Below are 19,490 nucleotides of genomic sequence, written 5' to 3'. Positions count from 1 at the left end.
TCCCCATTGCCGTGTCTGCAGGAAGTATGGCCCCTATCTGCCATCTAGAAAGTAGCTTTTCCTGCCAGCATTGATGGATCACCCACTTGTTCCCTGCCAGGCTACCTGCCTTTCCCACCTGAGAGGGAGAAATGGGGGTTGACACTTACCCAGAGTGTTTTCCCCCACGTCAATCTGGAATCGCTTCAGCCCAGCTCCAGGGCTCCGGGCTGCTGGGGTGACCCGTAGTCCTGTGTGCCTGGGTTTGATGTGATCGCAGTAGAAGCCCCAGGCATCTCTGGATCACACTTCTGAGTTGGCTTCCACCAAACCAGTTGTAGTGCCAGTGAGGGAGCGGCTGAGTCAGTGAGGGCTCAGCTGCTCTGGGCCCTCACAAGGGTGGGTGGTTGGGAGTGAGAGGAAACCTCTGTGCCCAGGGCCTGGGGAAGCAGTCAGCCTCACAGGGAGAAGGTGTGTGTTTGGGGGGCGCAGGAGCCCACATTGCTGGGGAAGAGGCAAGGGGATTCTCTGTGGTAGGTGTCGGTTGGAGGCCTCCTGGAGCCTGCACCTGGCCTCCAATCCCTGGACACATCTGTTTCCACCTACTTCCATCTCCACTTCTACCTCCTTCCATCTTGAGGTTCTGTTTCTGGTGCAAGTGATACCATAGGACCGTTCTCTTTTCAGAATTACTTAAAGGTCCCTTATCTTACCTGTAGGCCATGTGTATTGGGTCTTAAGTCTCTGAGGGGTCTTGACTTACAAAGGAAATGTACTCTGGGGAGAATCTCCCTTTTGCTGGTTCAGTGCCTTCCTGGCCTGGGTCTTGGCTGAGCCCCAGTGCAGGCCCCAAGCTGGACTTCCAGGGTAAGCCTGCATGATTTGGAGCAGCAGGGGCGAAGCCAACACTGTCCTTTTTCTGTAAGCCTCTGAGGTGGGAAGTTCCCTGCGACTGATTAAATTTCTGCTTCTTGGTAACTTGCACCAGACAAGGGAATCAGACACCATTCATGTGTGTGGGATGGATTTTCTTCTGTTCCTAGCCAGGACCAATAGGAAGTATGTATCTTGAGATTTTAGTTCAAGTAAGACAGATTTTCACTTTCCTACTCCACCAGGCAGCCTGGATCACTGAACCAGCCTGTCTGAAGTTTTGCTTCCTTCTCCCTTTTATGATCTCCCCAGTCTCTTCTGAAGTTTCCCTTAACCAGAGGTGCCCTTTTTTTCCCCTCTTGGTTTGCAAAGGTCTGTAAATACCTATATATCTAATTTTATCTATAAGTTTGTGCAAACAAGAATGCAGAATACGAACGCTGCAGCTCCATGAAGCCGGAGTGGGCAAGTGAATGCCTGCGTCTGTGGGCCCAGGGGCTGGCCCAGAGAGGCAGAGCCATATTCTAGCCACAGAGTGTGCTAATGCTGGGCTGGCCATTCAGATCCAGGCTTTTGTACAAAAACAGCTTTTGGAACAAGTGGGCCATGTTCTCTTTGTGGTTTTCTTTCTCATCTGGGCCCTGAGATGGGCAGGGTACATGAAGGCCCTTTGTAAATGGTTGAGTTACACAAAATGTTGATGATTGCTACCAGGCTGAAGGTCCAGGGCTCCTTCCATCCACTGGCAGATGGGTTACCTGGTGGCCTTACCACCTGAGGGAACTGGCCCTTGTTAATCAAAAGTGTTTACCACTTGGTGCCACATAGGTACCAGGTCCGGTCCCCATGCTTCTTGAAAGCTTATTCCCTACACAGGAGCCAGCCAGTGTTCAGTGCTTGCTGTATGCTAGCCGCTACTCTGAGTGCTTTGTATGTAATATCTTACTGCTTTTAATAACTCTGAAAGGTACCAGCATTACATGAGAAACTGGCACAGAAAGGGTAAGGAACTTGCCCATGGTCACAGAATAGTGAGAGCTAGGGCCTGGATGCAAACCAAGGTCTCTGCAAAGTGTGTATGTCAATGCCGTCGTCCCCCCCGCCCCCAGCATTTACCACCAGGGCATTCATTTGCTCTTTTATTCCCTTTAGTCCGTCAGTACTTAGTATTTGCTTAAGCATGGTCCTTGGCAAGAAGATTTTTGGCAGATGTCCACTAGGCCTTGCTCTGGCTTCTCATGTGCCCCAAATGTGCCTTCGTCGAGGTAATTTGGGGACCATCGCTACTGTCGTCCTCTTTGGCCTGAGCTGGGTTGTCTTTCTGTCCCGAGTCCCAGAGGCCTTGCGTGTGGCTGCCCAACCGTTGCTGTCAGGCTCCTGTCCCGGGAGGCTGGCTCTCTCTGTCCTCTCAGAAGCCCACTGCTCCAGGAAGCAGTAGTGGGGCCATTTCACTTGTCACTTGGCACGATCAGCCTCAGACTGCAGAGGACCTGGAGCTCACTGAGCTCAACCCTCAGCTGGCTCATCTGTAAAAATAGGTTTAGTAATAACAGGTGGTTATGAGGGCTAAATAAGATGATGGATAATGGCCTCCATGCCTGGCTGTGGGGGAACAGCACAGCTCATAAATGACAGCTCTTCGTAGTCCTACTAAGGGCCCTTCCAACTCTAGCCCACTCTGAATTTGCTTCCACTTCCTGAATTCCCTGGGAAAAAACCCCTGCCCCCTTCAAGTGCCAGAACAATGTCTCAGGCCTCCGCCTGGCCCTCCTCCTAAACTCACTGCTCTGTATACAGAAGGCTTCCAAAAGTCAGCCATTGCCGGGTCACCCTGCCACCGTCCCTTGAAGGCATCTTCTCTGGGCCAAGCCTCGTTCCAGGTGCCCTGGGCATCCAGGTGAACAGAACACCACACTCCCTTTCCTTGACAAGCTGTTAGTCGTTAGGTGCCTCCAACAGCAAGCGAGAGCAGTAGCGTGGTGGACCCCAAGACATACCCGCGGAGCCACCTGGGCCCCACCAGCCCCAGCATATGCGCTGGAGAAGACTCTGGGTGGAAGAGCCTGCCGTGGGGTTGTGGGGAGGGTGGGGGCTCCAGCGTCCGGACCATGGGTTCTGAGAGCATTGCCCCTGGGGAAAGTGGCCAGGATGAGGCTGGAGTGGCAGTGCAGCATGTGCTCCCTCCATCTGACGGGGCGGGGGGTGGGGGGGAATGCCCGGCTCCTGGCCAGGCTGGGCTAGGCTCCTGTCTGGGGCTGCAGAAGGTCTGCTTGTAAGGGCTGTAATTCAGGTTGATGTGTAAATGCTTGGGGGAAGGTGGGGAAGGAAGATTGAATGCCTCTAATGAGAAGCATTTCCTCATGCCCGACTGAGACCAGAATCCTGGACTGAAGGGCCCGCTAACAAAGGCTCTGTGCTCCGGACCTGGGGTCTGTGTCCCTGCCAGCACCAAGATTTAGGGCAGGGTGGGTGGGCCTCACTAGGGCAGAGAGGGGCCTTAGCAAAGGGGCACTGAGCCTAGCAACTCTCTTAAATTTTGGATTCCAGGTGGGGCCACTTCCCCTTTCTTTTTCCAGAAGGGGTTAGCATAGCCCCCAGCCTGGCCTGGGGACTAGGCTGAGAGCCAAGGTCACCTCAGGAGTGAGGCTGGGGGCAGGGGCATCTGAAGATGGGGGGGAGGGGGGCTGTGTCTTAGGGGTGAGGTGCCTAGGGTTTGGAGGAGGAGGGGAGAATGGGAGGATGGCTAATGGGAAGCAGGTGGAAGGGCTGCCTGTTGTCCTAGCCAGGGGACAGGCCGGCTGGGATGACCCAGTCGGTGGGAGAAGCCATCAGCTCACAGATAATCCTAGAGAACAGGCTCCGGGATGCCCATTCATATTCATTACGTGTGAAGTGGGCGGTTGTAAAGTTAGCTTTCTCTTCATTTAGCTGTCACTGGCCAGAAAAATATGAGCTGTGGGCAGATGCCCCTGGATGGGAGCCAGTAGCTGGTCTCTGGCCTCCCCATGCCCTCTCCCACCAGGGCCTCCCTCCTGCATTGTTCGCTCCCAGCCTCGGCCTGCCTCCTCCACTCTTGCTGCATGGATCTCTGTTGGCTTTACTACCTTCTCTTCTCTCATCCCTCCCTTCTGCTTCCTTTGCTTTCACGGATCCCTTCCTCTCCATGTACTGCCACCCCCGACCCCCTGCAGAGCTATGTGAGAGAGGGAATTGTGGGTTTTTTTTCTTGACCATTGTTCTGTTTCTGGCACCCAGCACAATGCCTGGCACAGAGTGGCCACTCAATAAATATTTGTAGAACAAACTAATCTTTCTGCATCTCTCTGACTTTGTGACACAGAATTCCAGAATTTTGCTGGCCACTCCTTGGGTGTAGATACTTCGAGTGCAGTTGTCTTAGCCCTGAGTTAGAAATTTGGGTTTGAGCCCAGTCATTACTGACCAGCTTTGTGAAGGGCACGGGGGAGGGGGGGGTGTTGGGGAGGGGGTGTTGTGTTCCTCGGAGGTGCTGGGGCTGCCTGTCCCTACTACTTCAGCTCTTCCCTTCCTGATGGCTACACGGCTCTCATGTGGACCTCAGAGCCAGCGTCAGTACAGAGAGGAGAGAAATCACCGGCAGCCTGGCCCTTGAATGAAGGGAAGGGAAGGAAGACACTGGTTTCTTCTGAAGGGTGCTTGAACCTAGCCACACTGTCAGAGAAAGGTCTGATCTTGATGGGGACTTGCTGCCTCTTTGGGAATGAGCACAGCACTGGTGTCTTTGTGTGCTCGGGTTTCTCTGTGCCTGGAAGAGGAGGCCTGGGGTGTGGTGGCTGGGCTCCTGGCTGAGGCTGAGCTCTTCTGAGCAATGTGGTTGTGTTTACTGGGAGGGTGGGAGGGCCAGGCCCGCTTTCTTCCTGCCTTCCAGGCTGCGGAGATAAGGCAGAAAGTGGGGATGAAGGATAGAATGGCTAATACTCTGAAACCACAAGAAAGAGTCCTGGCTTTCGTCTCTGCCCCACAGCTCAGACAAGTTCCTGGGACTTCTGGGAGAAGGGGGCTGCCCCACCCCCATGGTTCTGGCCCAGGAGAGCCCAGAGCCTTCAGTGGGCTCCCCCATCTTTCATTCCACCCCCCACTTCCACTGCCAGTTCAGCCACAAGTTTATCTCTGCCTTCCCACTCATCTTCCCACTCCCAGTCCCTCATTTTCCCTTCCACATGGGCCCAACTTCCCTAGAGCTGGGCTCTTCTTCCTGATCCTGGGCAGGTGAGAGGGCCAGGCATGGCATCGCTCAGCCTTGGGGGCCCTGCTGCAGGCCTACCTTCCCCTAGCCCCCAGGATCCCTGCTGGCCCCTCAGGAGGGCCTGGCCCAGCCAGAACCCTGGGCACAGACCAGCTAACCAAGTGCCAAAGCCCGACACAATTGCCTGTTCCAAAAAATACTGCCATCTTTATTAGTATGCTGAGCAGCACATTTTTTTTAAATTTTCTTTTTCTTATTCTTTTTTTTTTTTTTTTTTTACAAAAGGGGATGAGATCTCAGGGGCTTAGACTCTGTGGAAATCTCTTTTATTCTTACCAACATCTAATGAGTAAACCAAGGGAGCCTACAGTTTCCATGGCATAGCTCTGGCCTTATCCCATTGAAAAGAATCCAAATATTTGGTGGTGTCTAGGGGACTTTCTGCCCCCTTGCAGGGGGAGAGGACTCTGTGGCATGTTGGGAGAGGGAGCACAGGGCAGGAGTTAAGGGGTAGCCTGGATCAGGGGTGCCAGGCACCATTTCCAGGGACAGCCTATGCACCCTTGTGAGCTCCAGATGCTGAGCGCTCGCCCTCTAGTGGTGGGTTGGGGAAGTAAGGCTGGCCCCAGATGCTCATGCAAGCCAGGTTTCCCCTAAGTCACAGAGAGCTTTTCCAGCTTCAACCTTTGCCATCCTCTTATTCTCCTGGGTTCCCTGAATGAGGAACCAATTCAGCCATTTCAGCTGGTGGGGTGACAAACTCAGACAAAGTCTGAAGGAAGCAGGGCAAGTGTCTTCCTCGAGCCGAGTTGAATGAAGGGACCCAGTGTGTGGTAGGAAGAGTCCTACCTGCTTTGCAGCCCCCTTTGTCCTGGGCAGCCCCACCTTATTTTAAGGGAAAAAAACAAAAAAACAACAAAAAAAACCCCTCTAGCTTGTCCCCTGCAGGAGGCTGAGTATCCCAGCTGCTCTGCTGGGGCCTCCAGGAACCATCTCTGGGGCTTGGAGACAGAGGTATGTCCTCTCTGGCCCCCAGGCTGGAATGAGGTGGGAGCAGCTGGGAACAGAAAAGCGGGGTGGGCAGCTTAGTCTGCATGTCCACGCAGCCAATCACGTGGTCCAGTTCAGTAGGGTGGGTGGCTCCTTGGACTTCACCCTGAGCGAGATGAGGCTTGGAGACTTATAGTCGCCATCTGGGGGAGGCTCAAAGCCGTGGCCCCCCAGGGCCGGGGAGAAGCCATGGATGGAGTATATGCCAGGATGGGCTCCAGGGGAAGCTGGCACCCCCATGAAGCCAGCCATGTTCCCGTGAGAGTGGGAATACGGAGACATGCACGGCGAGGGCATGCCCTCTGGAGACACGAGGCAGGGGCCGGGGGGGCTCCCAGACCCTGGAGTGGGCCACAGGGAGTTCTGCAGCTGAAAAGAAAGAAAAGAAAGCCCATGAATCAATAGCCCAGAGGCTGCCTTCCTTACCTGGGGGTTCTGTCTCTGCCCTTAGGACTCCAGAAACTTACCCGGCAAGCTCTGCTTGACCGGGGTCTGGAATCTGCTCCCTCCTACCCCCGACCCTCGAAATGGAATCCAGGAGACCCCTGCCACTGCGCCAAGTGAGGTTTCCTGCCGTGCCCGCTGTTAGGCACACATCATTCATGAGACAGGGAGGAGCCCCGCTTGGTGGAGGACGAGTGATTTACCCACAGTTCCACAGAGCCCTAATGCTGCTTCAGGTCTCCTGGGGGCCAGGCCCTGATGCGGGGCCGGGTGGGGTGTCACCTGCGGGTGGCTGTCAGTTCGGGGCAGCACAGAGATGTCGTAGGCAGATGTGAAAGGGTTCCGCCCCTCCTGGATCTTCCCGTATCGCTCACGCTTCCGCCACTTTGCTCTGCGGTTCTGGAACCAGACCTGGGGACGGAGGGGAGAGGCTGAGGGAGTGACACAGTGGCCCTGAGGTGGGTGGTGGTGTCCTTCTGGAAGGTATGGAGCTGGCTCCCGCCTGGAGGACCTTGAGCCACCTATAAATTCCTATTGTTCTCAGGGCTGGGGAACCCGGAATGAGGTCTAGGAAAGATCTGAGTTTGGAGGGAGTTTCTTGGTCCCTTGGGTCCTCATTACCCCCAGACACCAGGCTGTCACTCTCTTGGTTCTCTTGCCCGCTTGGGCCGCTAAGGGTATCATAGTATCTGTGGCCTCAGAGGCTCTGGGCCCCACCTAGGCCTCCCTTATCTCATCTCCAGTCCGCCAGGCCACCCACCTGCCATCGTCCATTCCAGGCCCAGCTCCGTAAGAAGGCCCCTGGGCCCTGAGCCCGCTCTTCCCCACAGCCTCATCCCCAACCAGGCAGTATCACTGGATTCTCCCCACTTGCTTCTCATGCCCGCTTGCCTTTGAACCCATCCACCACCTTGAGAGTCCCCTGTCTTGGCTTGGGCCTCCCCTGCCAAGGCTGCCCAACTCACCCTGACACACACGCGTACATCTCCGCTGGCCTGGGTGTCATGCGGGCATCTCTCTCATACTCACCCCACCCGATTACCATCGTCTGCTTTGTAATCTGTGCCTCCCCTCATCTGTGAGCGCCTGGCAGGTGAGGGGCACCCGCCTGTGTGCTGGGTGCTTATGTGTGCATCTGCAATGGATCTGTGGGCCCTGTGGCTCTATGTTTTTGGTCCCCATGCATATGTTTTGTGTTTCTATCATTTAATAAACATTGCTGTGTCAGGCTCTGGGCTGGATGTTGGCAATATCAAAACCGAACCAAACCATCCCCTTGCTTTCTAGGGATCTAGGTGGGAGCCACAACAAATTCTGTGTGTGTGTGTGCGTGTGAGTGTGTAAGGAACCCAAACTCGGCCCCTCATACACACCCCCATGGTGGCCGTTCCTACCCGCACAGGCAGGTGAAGCCATGACAGTTAAGGAGCTTGGCAGACCCCCAGCCCACCAAGCCTCAGAGGCAGAGAGCCCAGAGCAGGCGTGGGGCAAGGTCAGGGGTGGACCATCCTGCCTGCCCAGCTGCTGGGCCTTCCCTTCTCTATCCTCCCTGCCCCACGGGCAATTGAAAGAGTCTAGAGTGAATGAAGGGGGCTGCTTCACTGGGCGTTCTTCCCCACCATCCCTGATTGTCTCTACAGACCCCACTGTAGCTTTCCACCTGCACTTGGGCCTGGCCCTCTGCTCTGTTCTGTGTGGTGGCTTACTGCTCTCTGTGGGGCAGGGCCTACAGGTGGCTGTCACTTTCCTGTCAGAGAAAAAAGCCCTCCTGGCACCTCAAGCATCAGTCTGGGGGCCTACAGACGCCCCAGCACCCCCTCGGGGTTGAGAAGGCCTGGGAGAGGAGTAGGGGGATGTACTCCAGCTCTCCAAGGAGTGCCATGGCCATGGCCTTTGGGACCCTACCCCAGAGGCTCGCTGAGGGTCTGGAGACTCGATGTTCTGGACTTCTGTGGCTCAAGGGCTCTGGGACTGTTGTGAATGCTCGGCCTTTTACCCTGCTGGCCCCGGCCCTGGGCACTCTACGAGCACAGTCCTAGAAGTGTGTTTTGGGTGCCATGGCGGGGGGGGGGGGATGAAAGCAGGAAGACCCAGAAGAGAAGGGGAAAGAACCCAAGCACCTCTGGTCCTATGCTGAATCCCACTGCGGGGCCTTCTCTGCTAGAAGGCAGCTGGCCTCTTTGCAAGGTCCCATACAGGGTGTGCTATGTATAAGCTCTGTCCCTATGAGGTCTCTTGTGCAGGGGGAAAGAGAATTTCCTCTGTCTAGAGGTCACTTCCTCACCTCTCCCAAGAAACCCAAATCCCACCCCTCTCCCAGTGACTCCTGCCTGGCCTCAGAGAGCCTGCTGGACACCACACCAGTTCCAAGTCAAAGCAAGGAAACAACCACCATCTTCCTTTTGGGCCAAGCTTTTCCGGAAGCCTCCTTCCCCATCCCCACCCTCTGCTTGCCATCTGCCTGTTCTTTCTCACCTCCGATGTGTCTTGGAAATGGACTTTCCTTCTCCCTTTCCCTTGTTCCCAGCATCCCTCCATCCCCTCACCCCCCAACAGGAAGCTGGCTACAGCCCTACCCAGGAAGCCCTGGGGCCTGATCTCTGCTGGGAAGAGTTGGTTGGGTGGGGAAGGGGTCTGGGAGCTGGGGGGCCTGAAAATCACTGGGTCGGGATAGCTTTGAGCATCACTGAACCTCAGACCCCCCCCATTGGGGACCCTTCTGCTCTGGGCAGCTGCCTCGGGAGCTGCTGGATGTGTTCAGCCTTTCACTGCTTTTGAAAGGCTGCCGCATCCTGATGCTCAAAGACCATCCAAAGGGAGACCGAGAGATCCAACGACATGCACTAAGTCACCTGGTCAGCTAGAAAGTGGCAGAGCTAGGGCTCCCAGACAGGTAGGTCTTTGAACTGCCAGAGGCAACTACCCCATGAGGCACTTGGGCCGCAGCGGAGCTAGGCATGGAGGGGAAGCCGAGGGGTGGCAGGCCAGGGGCAGGCACCGGGGAAAGGCGGTTCTGCATGGCACCAGCACCCACCTCTCCCAGCCCTTCCATGGCCTGGCCCACGGCCGGGGTGGTCGAGGCAGCCAGAGAGGCCCACGGCCAGGGTGCCCTCACCTGTACCCGGGCCTCAGTTAGATCCGTTCGCAGAGCCAGCTGCTCCCGGGCGTACACATCTGGGTAGTGGGTTTTCTGGAAGACTTTCTCCAGCTCTTCCAGCTGGAATGTGCTGAAGGTCGTGCGGTTCCGGCGCTTCTTGCTCTTATTCTTGGCCAGCTCCATGGAGTCCGGGGGTCCCGGGGACAGAGGCACACGCAGGCTGGCCAGACAAGGGCCCGGGGAGCCTTGCAAGCTAGAGGGCCCGTCTCTGGGGCCCCCTCGGCAGTCCAAGGGCAGCTGGGGGAAGCTGGAAGCTTTGGAGGCCTTTTCCTCAGCTGCAATGGAAAACACAAAAAGGAGGATGGAAACCGAACCAGGAGGTTTTGTGGGTGGACTGGGGGAGGGGGCAGAACATTTGACGCTTCAGTCCCCGCCTCCCCCTTCCTTTCTCTTCCCTCGTCCCAGCAGCCACCCTGCATGGGAGCCTGGCATTTGGAGGCCTGTGTGCTGAGCCTCCAGCTCAGGGGGCCCTGGGGAACCATGTGCTCTGTGGTCGGGCGGATCTGCTGGGGCCAGAAGAGGGTTCATTTCGGGGAAGCACTTTGTGGTGGCGTGGCCCACAGGGCGTGGGGGTGCCAGGACTGGCCCCCTGGGCAGGGCCTAGCACAGAGGCCGGAGGAGGGGGTGAGCCCCCGGGGTGGCTGGCATCTCCCGCCCCCGCCAGGAAGTGCTTCCTTGGCCCTGACTGCGGGGGCTGTGGTTCCCAGGTCCTCATGCCCCTGCCTCCGGTCCCAGGTCCAGGCAGGGGATAGACAGGGACACTCAGATCCCCTTTGGCTGGTCTGGCTGTGCCTCATTCTCTAGACCCCAAATCTCAGGGCAATGACAAATCCCCCAGCCCCAGGACATGAAGGACAAGATGGGGCAAAGAAGCATCCAAAAGACATTGTCTCATTCCTCCAGAAATTGTGATGTTTGACCCAACATTTGAGCTCCAGCATTAGAGAGCAGGAGGGTGAAGGCTTGGGGGACCAGTGTCGAAAGAGGACTCAGCTCCCAACCCCATCACTCTGGCCAATGATTGCGCCTCCCTCCTCGGCAGTTTCCGATGGCTCCCCCATTACCCAGGATGAGCAAGTAGGGAGAGGTGACCTGACTGCTGCTGGGCACAGTTCCCAGAAGCCCCACTCTGACACGCTAACCCACACATGAGAGGCTTGGTGGAGCCCTGCCACAACCCAGTCATGGTGAAAAATAGGTCACCCCAATCGCTCTGCCCACTCCTCTGGCAAGCGGCATTGCCATGAAATCTTGAGAGCCCGCTGGGACAGCAGGAGCACAGCCACAAAGGCGCCCCACTGACTCACACCGGTCCTGGCCTGGCCCTGGCCCATCCCAGGCAGGGGTCTGAGCCCCGGGAGGCCCAGAAGGCTGGCACCAAGAGGTGGTTTCCTCCTTGGGACTTGGTGTCAGGATCACAGCTGTCATCAGGGAAAGATGGGACAAGAGAGATGGGATTCTTGGGTTCTGGCTCTGATGATTCCCCATCTGCATTACGGAGGACAAGTTGGGCAGGGTCCCCCCTCAGCTGGAAGGTGGTCAGGGACCTCCCAGGACACCCGGGCTGTGCAGAAAGCTCCAGGTTGTGCAAGGATCCTGGAGGCCTGGCAGGGTCAGGGGCCTGCCCTCGGGTACCAGGCTCATAGCTCCGGCAGTGCATCGAGGAGAAAGTGCTCCAGCCACTAACTTCCGTTCTTGGCCAACATATTTTGGTTCTAGAGATAGCTCCATGGGGAGCCACTTAGGAAGAAGGACTCATGGAAGCTGAGCCAAATAACTGAAAATGGTCAGGGGGAGTGGGAGACTGGAAAGGGACACCCTGCCTCTAGCAGGTTTGAGAGGGAGTTCTTGGAGTCCTGGGTTCAGAGGGAGGTCCTGCTGGACTCCAGGCAAAAAAAGGGTGAGGGTGGCGAGGGGATGGGGGCTAGGGGATGGAGGTGAGGGGAGCAATGACATCACTGTAGGGGTTTCTCCAAAGTTCTGAGGCTTTGCTCACCTGGCTCTTGGGCCTTCCGAGTCTGTTGGAACAGGATCTGCCCAGAGGAAGTGACCAGCTCTGGGCTCTGAGCTGCCAGAGTGAGAGATAAAAGTGTGGCAGGACTTTTCAGAACAGCCACCCAGAAAATGGGCCAAGCCTGCTGGCCTCCTTTGGCCTCCTATGCTGGCCCATTCTAGAGCCCTCCCGGGGGACTAGGGTACTTCTCCCCTCTTCATCGCCATGGGCCTGAAACCTCCATCTACCTGGAGGACTCTGGGGAGAAGCAGGCACCCCCCTCTTTGGGGGGACGGGGCACACCTCCTAGAATCTCTCCTGAAGAGCAAGGCTCAGGGGAGAAGAGGGGAGGTGGGATCTGGAAGAGCATCAGTCAAGAAAGAAAGGAGAGGCAGCCCCAAGTTATGAGTCTGCAGTTGCCAGGAGTAGGGTGCCTGGTGAGGCCCCAAGCACTTTCAAGGTGTACTGGCAGTGTATGGGGGTCACTTGGTGGGGACCCTGGGTGGTTAAAGGGGGAGTGTTCATGGCAGAGATTGGAATCCTGGGGCCCAGCACCAAGGGGTCCACAGCCTGCACAACCGAAACACCACAGCAGAAGTCTGTGGGGCCTGAAAGACAGGAGCCAGGGCAAAAGCCTCTGACGCTGCCACCGTGCTCCCTCCAGCTCCCTCGCAGGGCTGCTCTTCCACACCCTGCCAGCCGCCAGAGCCCCGGCTCCCCAGGCCAGCCGAGAGCCCCACTGCCCTCTCAGCCAGCGTCCACTGAGGCCTCCAGACCCAGCACCCGGCTTTCGACCACGGTGGGAGTCTTGCTCTGCGCTGTTTCCCACGCGATCCGCAGAGCTCGCAGAGGCCTGGGCTCTCGAAGCTCCGGCTGGTAACCTGAAGCCGTTGTGGGCATAAACCCGGGGCGCAGGACCCCAGTGGGCCCTTGTGCTCTCGATAGAGTTTCCACCTTTGGCCTAGACGCCTCAGCTTGGGGCCCTCCCCAGCTTGGAATCCTTCACGAGGTCTGCGATCCGTGCGGTGAGCGAGGCCTTCAGTGCTCCGTTCAGGGCCTCCGAGGTGGCGGGCGCGTTCCCAGGTCAGAGAGCCAAGCCAGGGAACGCACCGGGCGGCCCCAGGCAGAGCGGGAAGGAACGGCCGGGCACTTCTCCGGTCCTCTGAGCAGCCGCGCGCACGGGGCTCAAAGGGTGGCCAGCACCGCCGGGACGCGGCCCGGGTCTAGGGCAGGGCTGTACGCTCTCCGCCAAGGGCACCGCAAAGAGCGGGAGAGGAGCTCCAGGCTCTCCAGCGCGCGACTGCCGGGGCCTCCGCAAGATCGCGCCGCAGATGGGGCGCAGCTGCGCGCTCACTGGTCTGAACTGGAAACGCTCGGAGCCCGTCAATTGAGAAGCCGGGAAATAAGGCGGTCTCCTCCTTTGCCGCCACTTCCCACTTGGTAGACTGCGTGGCCCTAGTCCCCCGGGGCCGGTCCTCCCCAGCAGCCCCGCTCCGCCGCAGGGACGCAAGGGGACCGCGCCTGCCGAGTTCCGGCCCTGGCACCCGGGAGGCGAGCGGCGGCCGGGGTCCCAGGCTGCGCTCCTGTTTTTTCGTTTGGGCGGTCCTCCGCTCCACTTGAATCGTTCATTTTCCTCTTCCACTTGATCTCATTTTGCAGCTTTCTGCTCTTTTAAGATCTCCCTGTTTTTCCTTTCATTTTTTTCTGCTTCTACTCTTCTTCGTCCCTTCCCTCCTCCATTTACCCGCTTCGTTCGATCGTTCTTCGATCCTCCGCTTGCTTTTTTCTTTCTGTTCTTCCGTTCGCTCTCCGTTTATTTCTTAACATTCTGCACTGCTTGCCGATTTTGTCTACCTCTCCTCCGTTGTTTTGTTCAATTCCCTTTTCCTTATTTTTGGTGGTGATTCACACTCTTCAGTTTTAGTTCTACGCATTTCGTTGCTGACACCCTCGCCGTCGCCGGGTCCCTCCGCGCCCCATCGTTCCTTGTGCCCCAGCGCTCTCCACAGTGTGCCAGTCCCGGCCTTCCCGCGGTGCCTGCGGGATCCGGCGCGCCCAGCTGGACGCGGGCCTGTGGGGTGAGTCCTGCCCGAAGCGGCGCGCCTAGCCAGCACGGGTACCTGTCCCCGGCGTGCTCATGGCGCTGCGCGGCCGCCGCCGTCTGGCTGGGATCAGAGGAGCCAGGCCAACTGCTTCTCATTAAGTCCCAACTATGGTTTTTATCAGGAGAGCCTCTTTCAAAGGGCACAGACACGAAGCTCTGCGGACTCGCTCATTTCCTCCGCTGACCCCCACACACCTCCCCGCCCTTCCCGACACATTCCCACCGCCCCGGCTGAGCGAAGGCCCGAGCTGCCTGGCCACTCGGTGGAGGCCGGCCAGGCGCCAACGGGTTGAGGCCGACCTCAGAACATTCAGCTCTGGGCCTAAGGTGCGGGCGGTGGCAGCACAGATGGGGCGGGCGCCCAGACTCCTTACAGGTCAGCAAATGCAGAGGTGGCGGCTGAGCTGCCGGCCCGTGTGGCAGGCCCCGGCATTCAGGCGCGTTCTCCGGAGTTGGCGCGGTCCAGCTGGCCTTGGCGCATGGGGCACCGACCTAGGAGCCCGAGACGCCCAGGGGATAGGACCGCCCGGGCTGCTCTCGACGGCCCCAGCCGTGACGATCCAGGGCCAGCAAGCCAATTCTGCGGGAAGGGCGGCCATCACCGTGCTTAACGACGGGGAGGCCAGGTTAGTCTGAGAAATAAGAACACAGTTATTCCGTATTGAGAACCGCCCCGGCGCTGCCGACCGGCCGCGGCCGCGCCGCCGAATGCCTAACGCGCAGGCAGCGCCTTCCCCACCGAGGCTGGGCCTGGGAAGGAGAAGCCGGCGGCGGCCAGGCCGCAGCCCTCGGCTGAGTCCTGCTTGGCCACTCCAGGTCGGGGCGCAAGCTCAGGGCCCTGAACGGGCGCCGCACACAAAAGGCGCGCTTCTCTCCCCGCATCCCCCCGCAGAGGGCTCAGGGTGGCGCCCAGGCCCTGGGCCCCGTCTGGGCTTCTGGGTCGGTGGCAGTTCCAGGCCAACTCCGGCCAAGCGTGATTTCTCCCTCCCGCCTCCGGTCGCCTTCGGGTCTCACTGGGTCCGGGGGCCGTCGCCGCTCCACCCTCGCGCGACCTCCCGCCTCCCATTCCAGCCACGGGAGACACGGGGGGCTCTGCCTCACGCGGGGCTCTGGCTTTGCCCGGCCGGGACCGGCACCGGTGGGGCTTCCGAGGGGGCCGTGTCGGGGGCCTAGAGGGTCAAAGAGTCGAGAGCTGGGCGAGCCGGCGAGGGGAGTGGGAAGGCCCGGGCCGGCCGGGGAAGGGAAGGAGAGCGGGTCGGGGCTGCGCGCTGCGCCCGCGCCGCGCGTTACCTTCCGCGGGGCCCTCGTAGAAGTGGCTGCCGTTGAGCGCCGGGCCGGGCCCGAGGTCCTGCAGGTACTTGGCGGGCGGCTTTGCCGGCTCGGGGAGGTAGGGCTCCAGGGGCCCGCAGGCCGGAAAACGGGTCAGGCGGGGGCCGCGGGGCGGCGCCGGGTGCAGGTGAGGCGCGCCGGCGGGGGTCCCCTGCGGGCCGGGTGGCTCGTCCCCCGCGGCCGCGTAAGGGCCGGGCCCGGGCCCCACGCCGAAAGGCGCGCAGCGCTCGGGGTCCATGCCGGCTCCCGGCGCACAGGCCGCGGGGGCTCCGGGGCTAGCGCTGCCCGTGCGGCCTGTGAGCGCCCGCCAAGGGGGAGGGACCTGGGCGCGGGGGCGCGGAGCCCCCGGGAGCGGCGCGCGCCGCGGGGGGCGGGGGACAGGGGAGGGGGCCGCGCCTCTGACTTAATGCTGGAACCATCCACGTCACGTGCGGCCCCGCGCGGGTTAACCCCTAGGAGCCCGGGAGCCCCCTGGATTCACCCCAGCCCGCGTTCATCAGAGGCAGTTCGAGCAGAGGGAGGAAGCCACCTTCTCTCGACGGCAGGGTCCCTTTTGTCTGCCCATCTTGGTGAGTCCCTTGCTCAGAGCAGCACCCTAGGTCCTGACATCCAGCCTGGAGCTTCTCGCCCCTAGAGGCGTGATGCACGCCCAGCAAACACTCTTAGGCCTGGTCTCCCGACAGAAGCCTCGGATAAGGGCGGTCTGGGGGAGGGGCTGGGCTGGGACTTTACCTAACTCTTTGCTGGGAGCTGGAAAAACCTTGCCTCCGGCAGGAACACCTCCCTTGGGGATCCCTTGTTCCTCCCTGGGACAAGAGTCCTTGGGGAGAGGTGTGTGGAAACAGCTCTAATCCGGGAATGGGGTCTGGAAAGTTTGGGCCAGGGCGCTGTCATTAATTAGCTGTGGGACCTTGAACTGTGGCTAGTGTCTTCATCTGATTCTGGAGCATTTCTGTGTATTCCTGGTGGGTTTGAGAAGCAGAGGCTGAACCAGAAGGGGCAGGGAGACTTGCAGGGGCAGCTCAAGACTGGACAGGGTCTAGCAGAGGCTGTCTTTTTTTTTTTTTTAAAAGATTTTATTTATTTTATTTTTGATAGAGAGAGATCAGTAGGCAGAGAGGCAGGCAGAGAGAGAGAGGAGGAGGAGGCAGGCTCCCTGCTGAGCAGAGAGCCCAATGCGGGACTCGATCCCAGGACCCTGAGATCATGACCTGAGCCGAAGGCAGAGGCTTTAACCACTGAGCCACCCAGGCGTCCCTAGCAGAGGCTGTCTTTGGAGCAGGTGAGAGGGTACATAGAAGGTTTGGGGTTTGAAAAGCAGGCATGAAGTGAGTACCTTTCCAGTGATCTGAAAGTGCATGGGGGTCCACTGGTGAGAGGCTGCCTGCATCTCAGACCCCAAGGCTCTACTGCCCCAGGCCTGCCCTTTTGCAGGGAGGTGAGGGTAGGGTTGCATCTCCTAGGAGCTGAGTCGTACCCCCACCACCACCACCACCACCAACCAAAGGATGCATAGGACTAGGGAAGTAGCTTGGAATTTCTGAGAAGAGAAACAACCCCCACCCTAAGATCTGAGAAGACATTCCTGACCTGGGACCCTGCTCCCTTTTGTGGATTGAGGAGTCCCCAAGTCTGGGTTACACTGCTTTTATTTTCAGTGACTCCAGAGACTAGTGAGTGGACAGGGAGTTAAACATCGTTTGTATTTCATTTGAATTCTCAATTTTTAAAGGAATCCAAGAGGCCTGGTGTGAACACCTCCCTCTTCCGCTGGGGGCTTAGAGGGGGTTTCTTGGCTGTCCTCAGCCAGAGTTGGGCTGTAAATCAAGGCCAAACAGGAACCAGAAGCCTTGCATCTCACAAGTAGTCATTAAGCCATTATTAAACATACCGTAACTTCTCTGAAGCCTTATTGGTTTAAATACCACATTGGAGGCATTATGGCCATTAGGGCCCCTGATCACAGGCTGCAGACTGGGCTAGTGAGGTGGGAGCACCTGGGGCTGGTATTTCCAGCCAAGAGGGAGGTTCAGCTCAGAATTAAGCTTTCCTCTCTGGCCTCACCAAGGGCATCAATTCTCCAGGATCCAGTGGCTCCCAGCTTTGGGCAATTTGCCTCGATCCCTTTCACTTATTAGGAAGGTTTTCTGATAGTTCTTGGGCTTGGGGCTGTGGATATTTTGACTTTTCGGGACGACGTTCGCGTCCACGCAGGACGCCACTTCTGTTCCACAAAGGAATGGAGCAGCTTAGTGAGAGAGATGCACAGATGATGCAGGAAAATCATCACCAACAGTTTAAACAGGGCAGCCGGGCTTAAAGGCCAAGTGTTTTGCCTCAGGTGATAAACCTTTCTCAGCCTCAGTTTCCTTGTCGTAAAAACAGGCTGTGCACGCGGACAAAGGATGTTGGAGACTCGCTGATGTTTTGATGGGTGTGATGCACTGTGTTAGTTCATGAGATTATTATTGCCATTATGATATCCAAGAGACAGCAATTGGTGGAAGGTTCCTGACCCCGGGGGCTGAGTGGGCTAGAGGCTGGGGCTGATCAGACAGACCTAGAGACCCACAGCCCTGCCCAAGCCCAGAAGCTCCTCCTGCCATTCCCCACTCTCTGACCAGAACCATTTTCCATGCTGCCAGTTGAACTGAGGCTGAAGAAAACCCCAGCTTTCATTCAGATCGACTGGGTAGATAGAATTGCCCTCTGAATGGCTTTTTCTCCCAGGATCATGAGAGGCAGGGTACGCTTCCTTGTTCCCGTTTCAAACCACTAGTACAAACTCTTTACCTCTATGAGATCTGGGGAGAGTTTGATGGGGCAGAGGCACATAGAAAACACAAAAAGTGGCACTGGTGGAATTGTCCGTTACGAGGGCTGAGAGATACCACAGGGGCCCTCATCTTACAGATAAAAACAATAGCTGATATGTCTTCCTGCATGTCAGCCACTCTCTCATGTATCCTACAGACACGGGTTTATTTAATCCTCCCCACTCCAAGAAGCAGGCACAATTATTATCTCCATTTTACAGAGAAGAGACTGAGGCCACAGAAGGGAGCCATTTGTCTAGGGTGGCCAAGGCCACTTCATGTAAGAACCAGAATTGATGCCCATATCTGTCTGTGGTCCCGCACCTGACACGGAGCACCTCTTGGTCCTTCTTCTTCGGCTAACATGACAAAGCTGAAATCATCCAGTGCACACCCTCGTGTTCCTGGAGGAAGGTTGGGACTTTTCCCTGAAAAGGAAGTCGAGGCCAGAGTGGACTAGGGACAGAGGTGGTCCAGGGTGGAACCACAGCGCTGCCTTCCTGCCCACAGAGTGGCACTTTACTGAGACACCCCACCCCTCATTCGGGGGCAGTGAGGGTGGCTGGGACAGTAGGTACAGGGTGGTTTCTGCTAAGCTGAGACCAAACGAAACAGAGCAGCGAGCACCTGAGAGGTTTTATGACCCACTGGTGCGGCCAGATGTGGGGCAGTGTCTTAAGAGAATGTGTGAGTTCCCCATGCCTGCTGTTTGATGGCCGCGTGCATTGTGGTAGCACCTGTCACTGCTGTATGATCCATGGAGTAAGTGAGAACTGATGCGATGATCCCGATCACATGAAAAACCTTAAAGCAACAACACCGACTAACTTCCCACCTTCTGAGAAAAACCACTCCTAAAATAACAATGGTACTTACTGGCTATGTCTAGGCAGATGTTCTCCACTAGCCAATTGCTTCATTTATTTATTCCCTGGGAGGACCTACTGTGTGGCAGGCACGTGTGCGGGCACTGAGATACTAGACGTGCCTCCTACCTTCGTGGGGCAGACACTTGGAAATGTCTCCTCCCCCACAACAAAATCGGCATTGGGGTGTGAATTAGGATGGAACCTGGTCTCAAGAACAGAGTTCCTGATGTCTAGCCTCACCTGGGAGATGGGTTCTAGAATCAGAGAAGGAGCCCCAACTCCCGCTCTCTCTCATTTTTGACATCCCTCAGCCTACACCACATCCTGTTTCCCCATTGGATATCCGAAAGGGGTCAGAACAACAGGAAAAATGTCACCTCAGATCTGACATAGACAAACCTTCCTTTCAGACAGGAAGGACTCAGTTGCTTCTTCTTCTTTTTTTTTTTTTTCCCTCGAAGGGAAAACCGTTGGTACTGCCCTTGTCCTGTTTAGGCTCTGAAATCCTAGACTGATCCCTATGAAAATTCTGGGTTTGGGAGCCTAAGGAGATTGTTTCTCATTAGTGACATTCTTCCTGGAAGGTCAGGCTAAGGAATGGTAAATAAACCCTCAGATCCGCTGCTTCCTCCTCACCCATGATATTTAACA

General features: G+C 57.5%; 1 protein-coding gene across 1 annotated transcript; it reads right to left on the bottom strand.

The window, feature by feature from the left end:
• Positions 1–6,016: 6,016 nt before the first annotated feature.
• Positions 6,017–15,392, bottom strand: ALX3 (ALX homeobox 3). The gene is made up of 4 exons (XM_032881264.1): positions 15,116–15,392; positions 9,687–10,003; positions 6,854–6,982; positions 6,017–6,496 (listed from the first exon to the last, which is right to left on the bottom strand). Exons 1-4 carry the CDS (start codon positions 15,390–15,392, stop codon positions 6,188–6,190), a joined length of 1,032 nt encoding a protein of 343 aa, XP_032737155.1. The 3' UTR covers positions 6,017–6,187.
• Positions 15,393–19,490: the final 4,098 nt, after the last annotated feature.

Source organism: Lontra canadensis, unplaced genomic scaffold, assembly GCF_010015895.1.
Source record: "Lontra canadensis isolate GAN:19392208 unplaced genomic scaffold, GSC_riverotter_1.0 scaffold75, whole genome shotgun sequence".
Taxonomy (NCBI): Eukaryota; Metazoa; Chordata; class Mammalia; order Carnivora; family Mustelidae; genus Lontra; species Lontra canadensis.
This window is presented reverse-complemented; position numbering and strand designations above follow the sequence as displayed.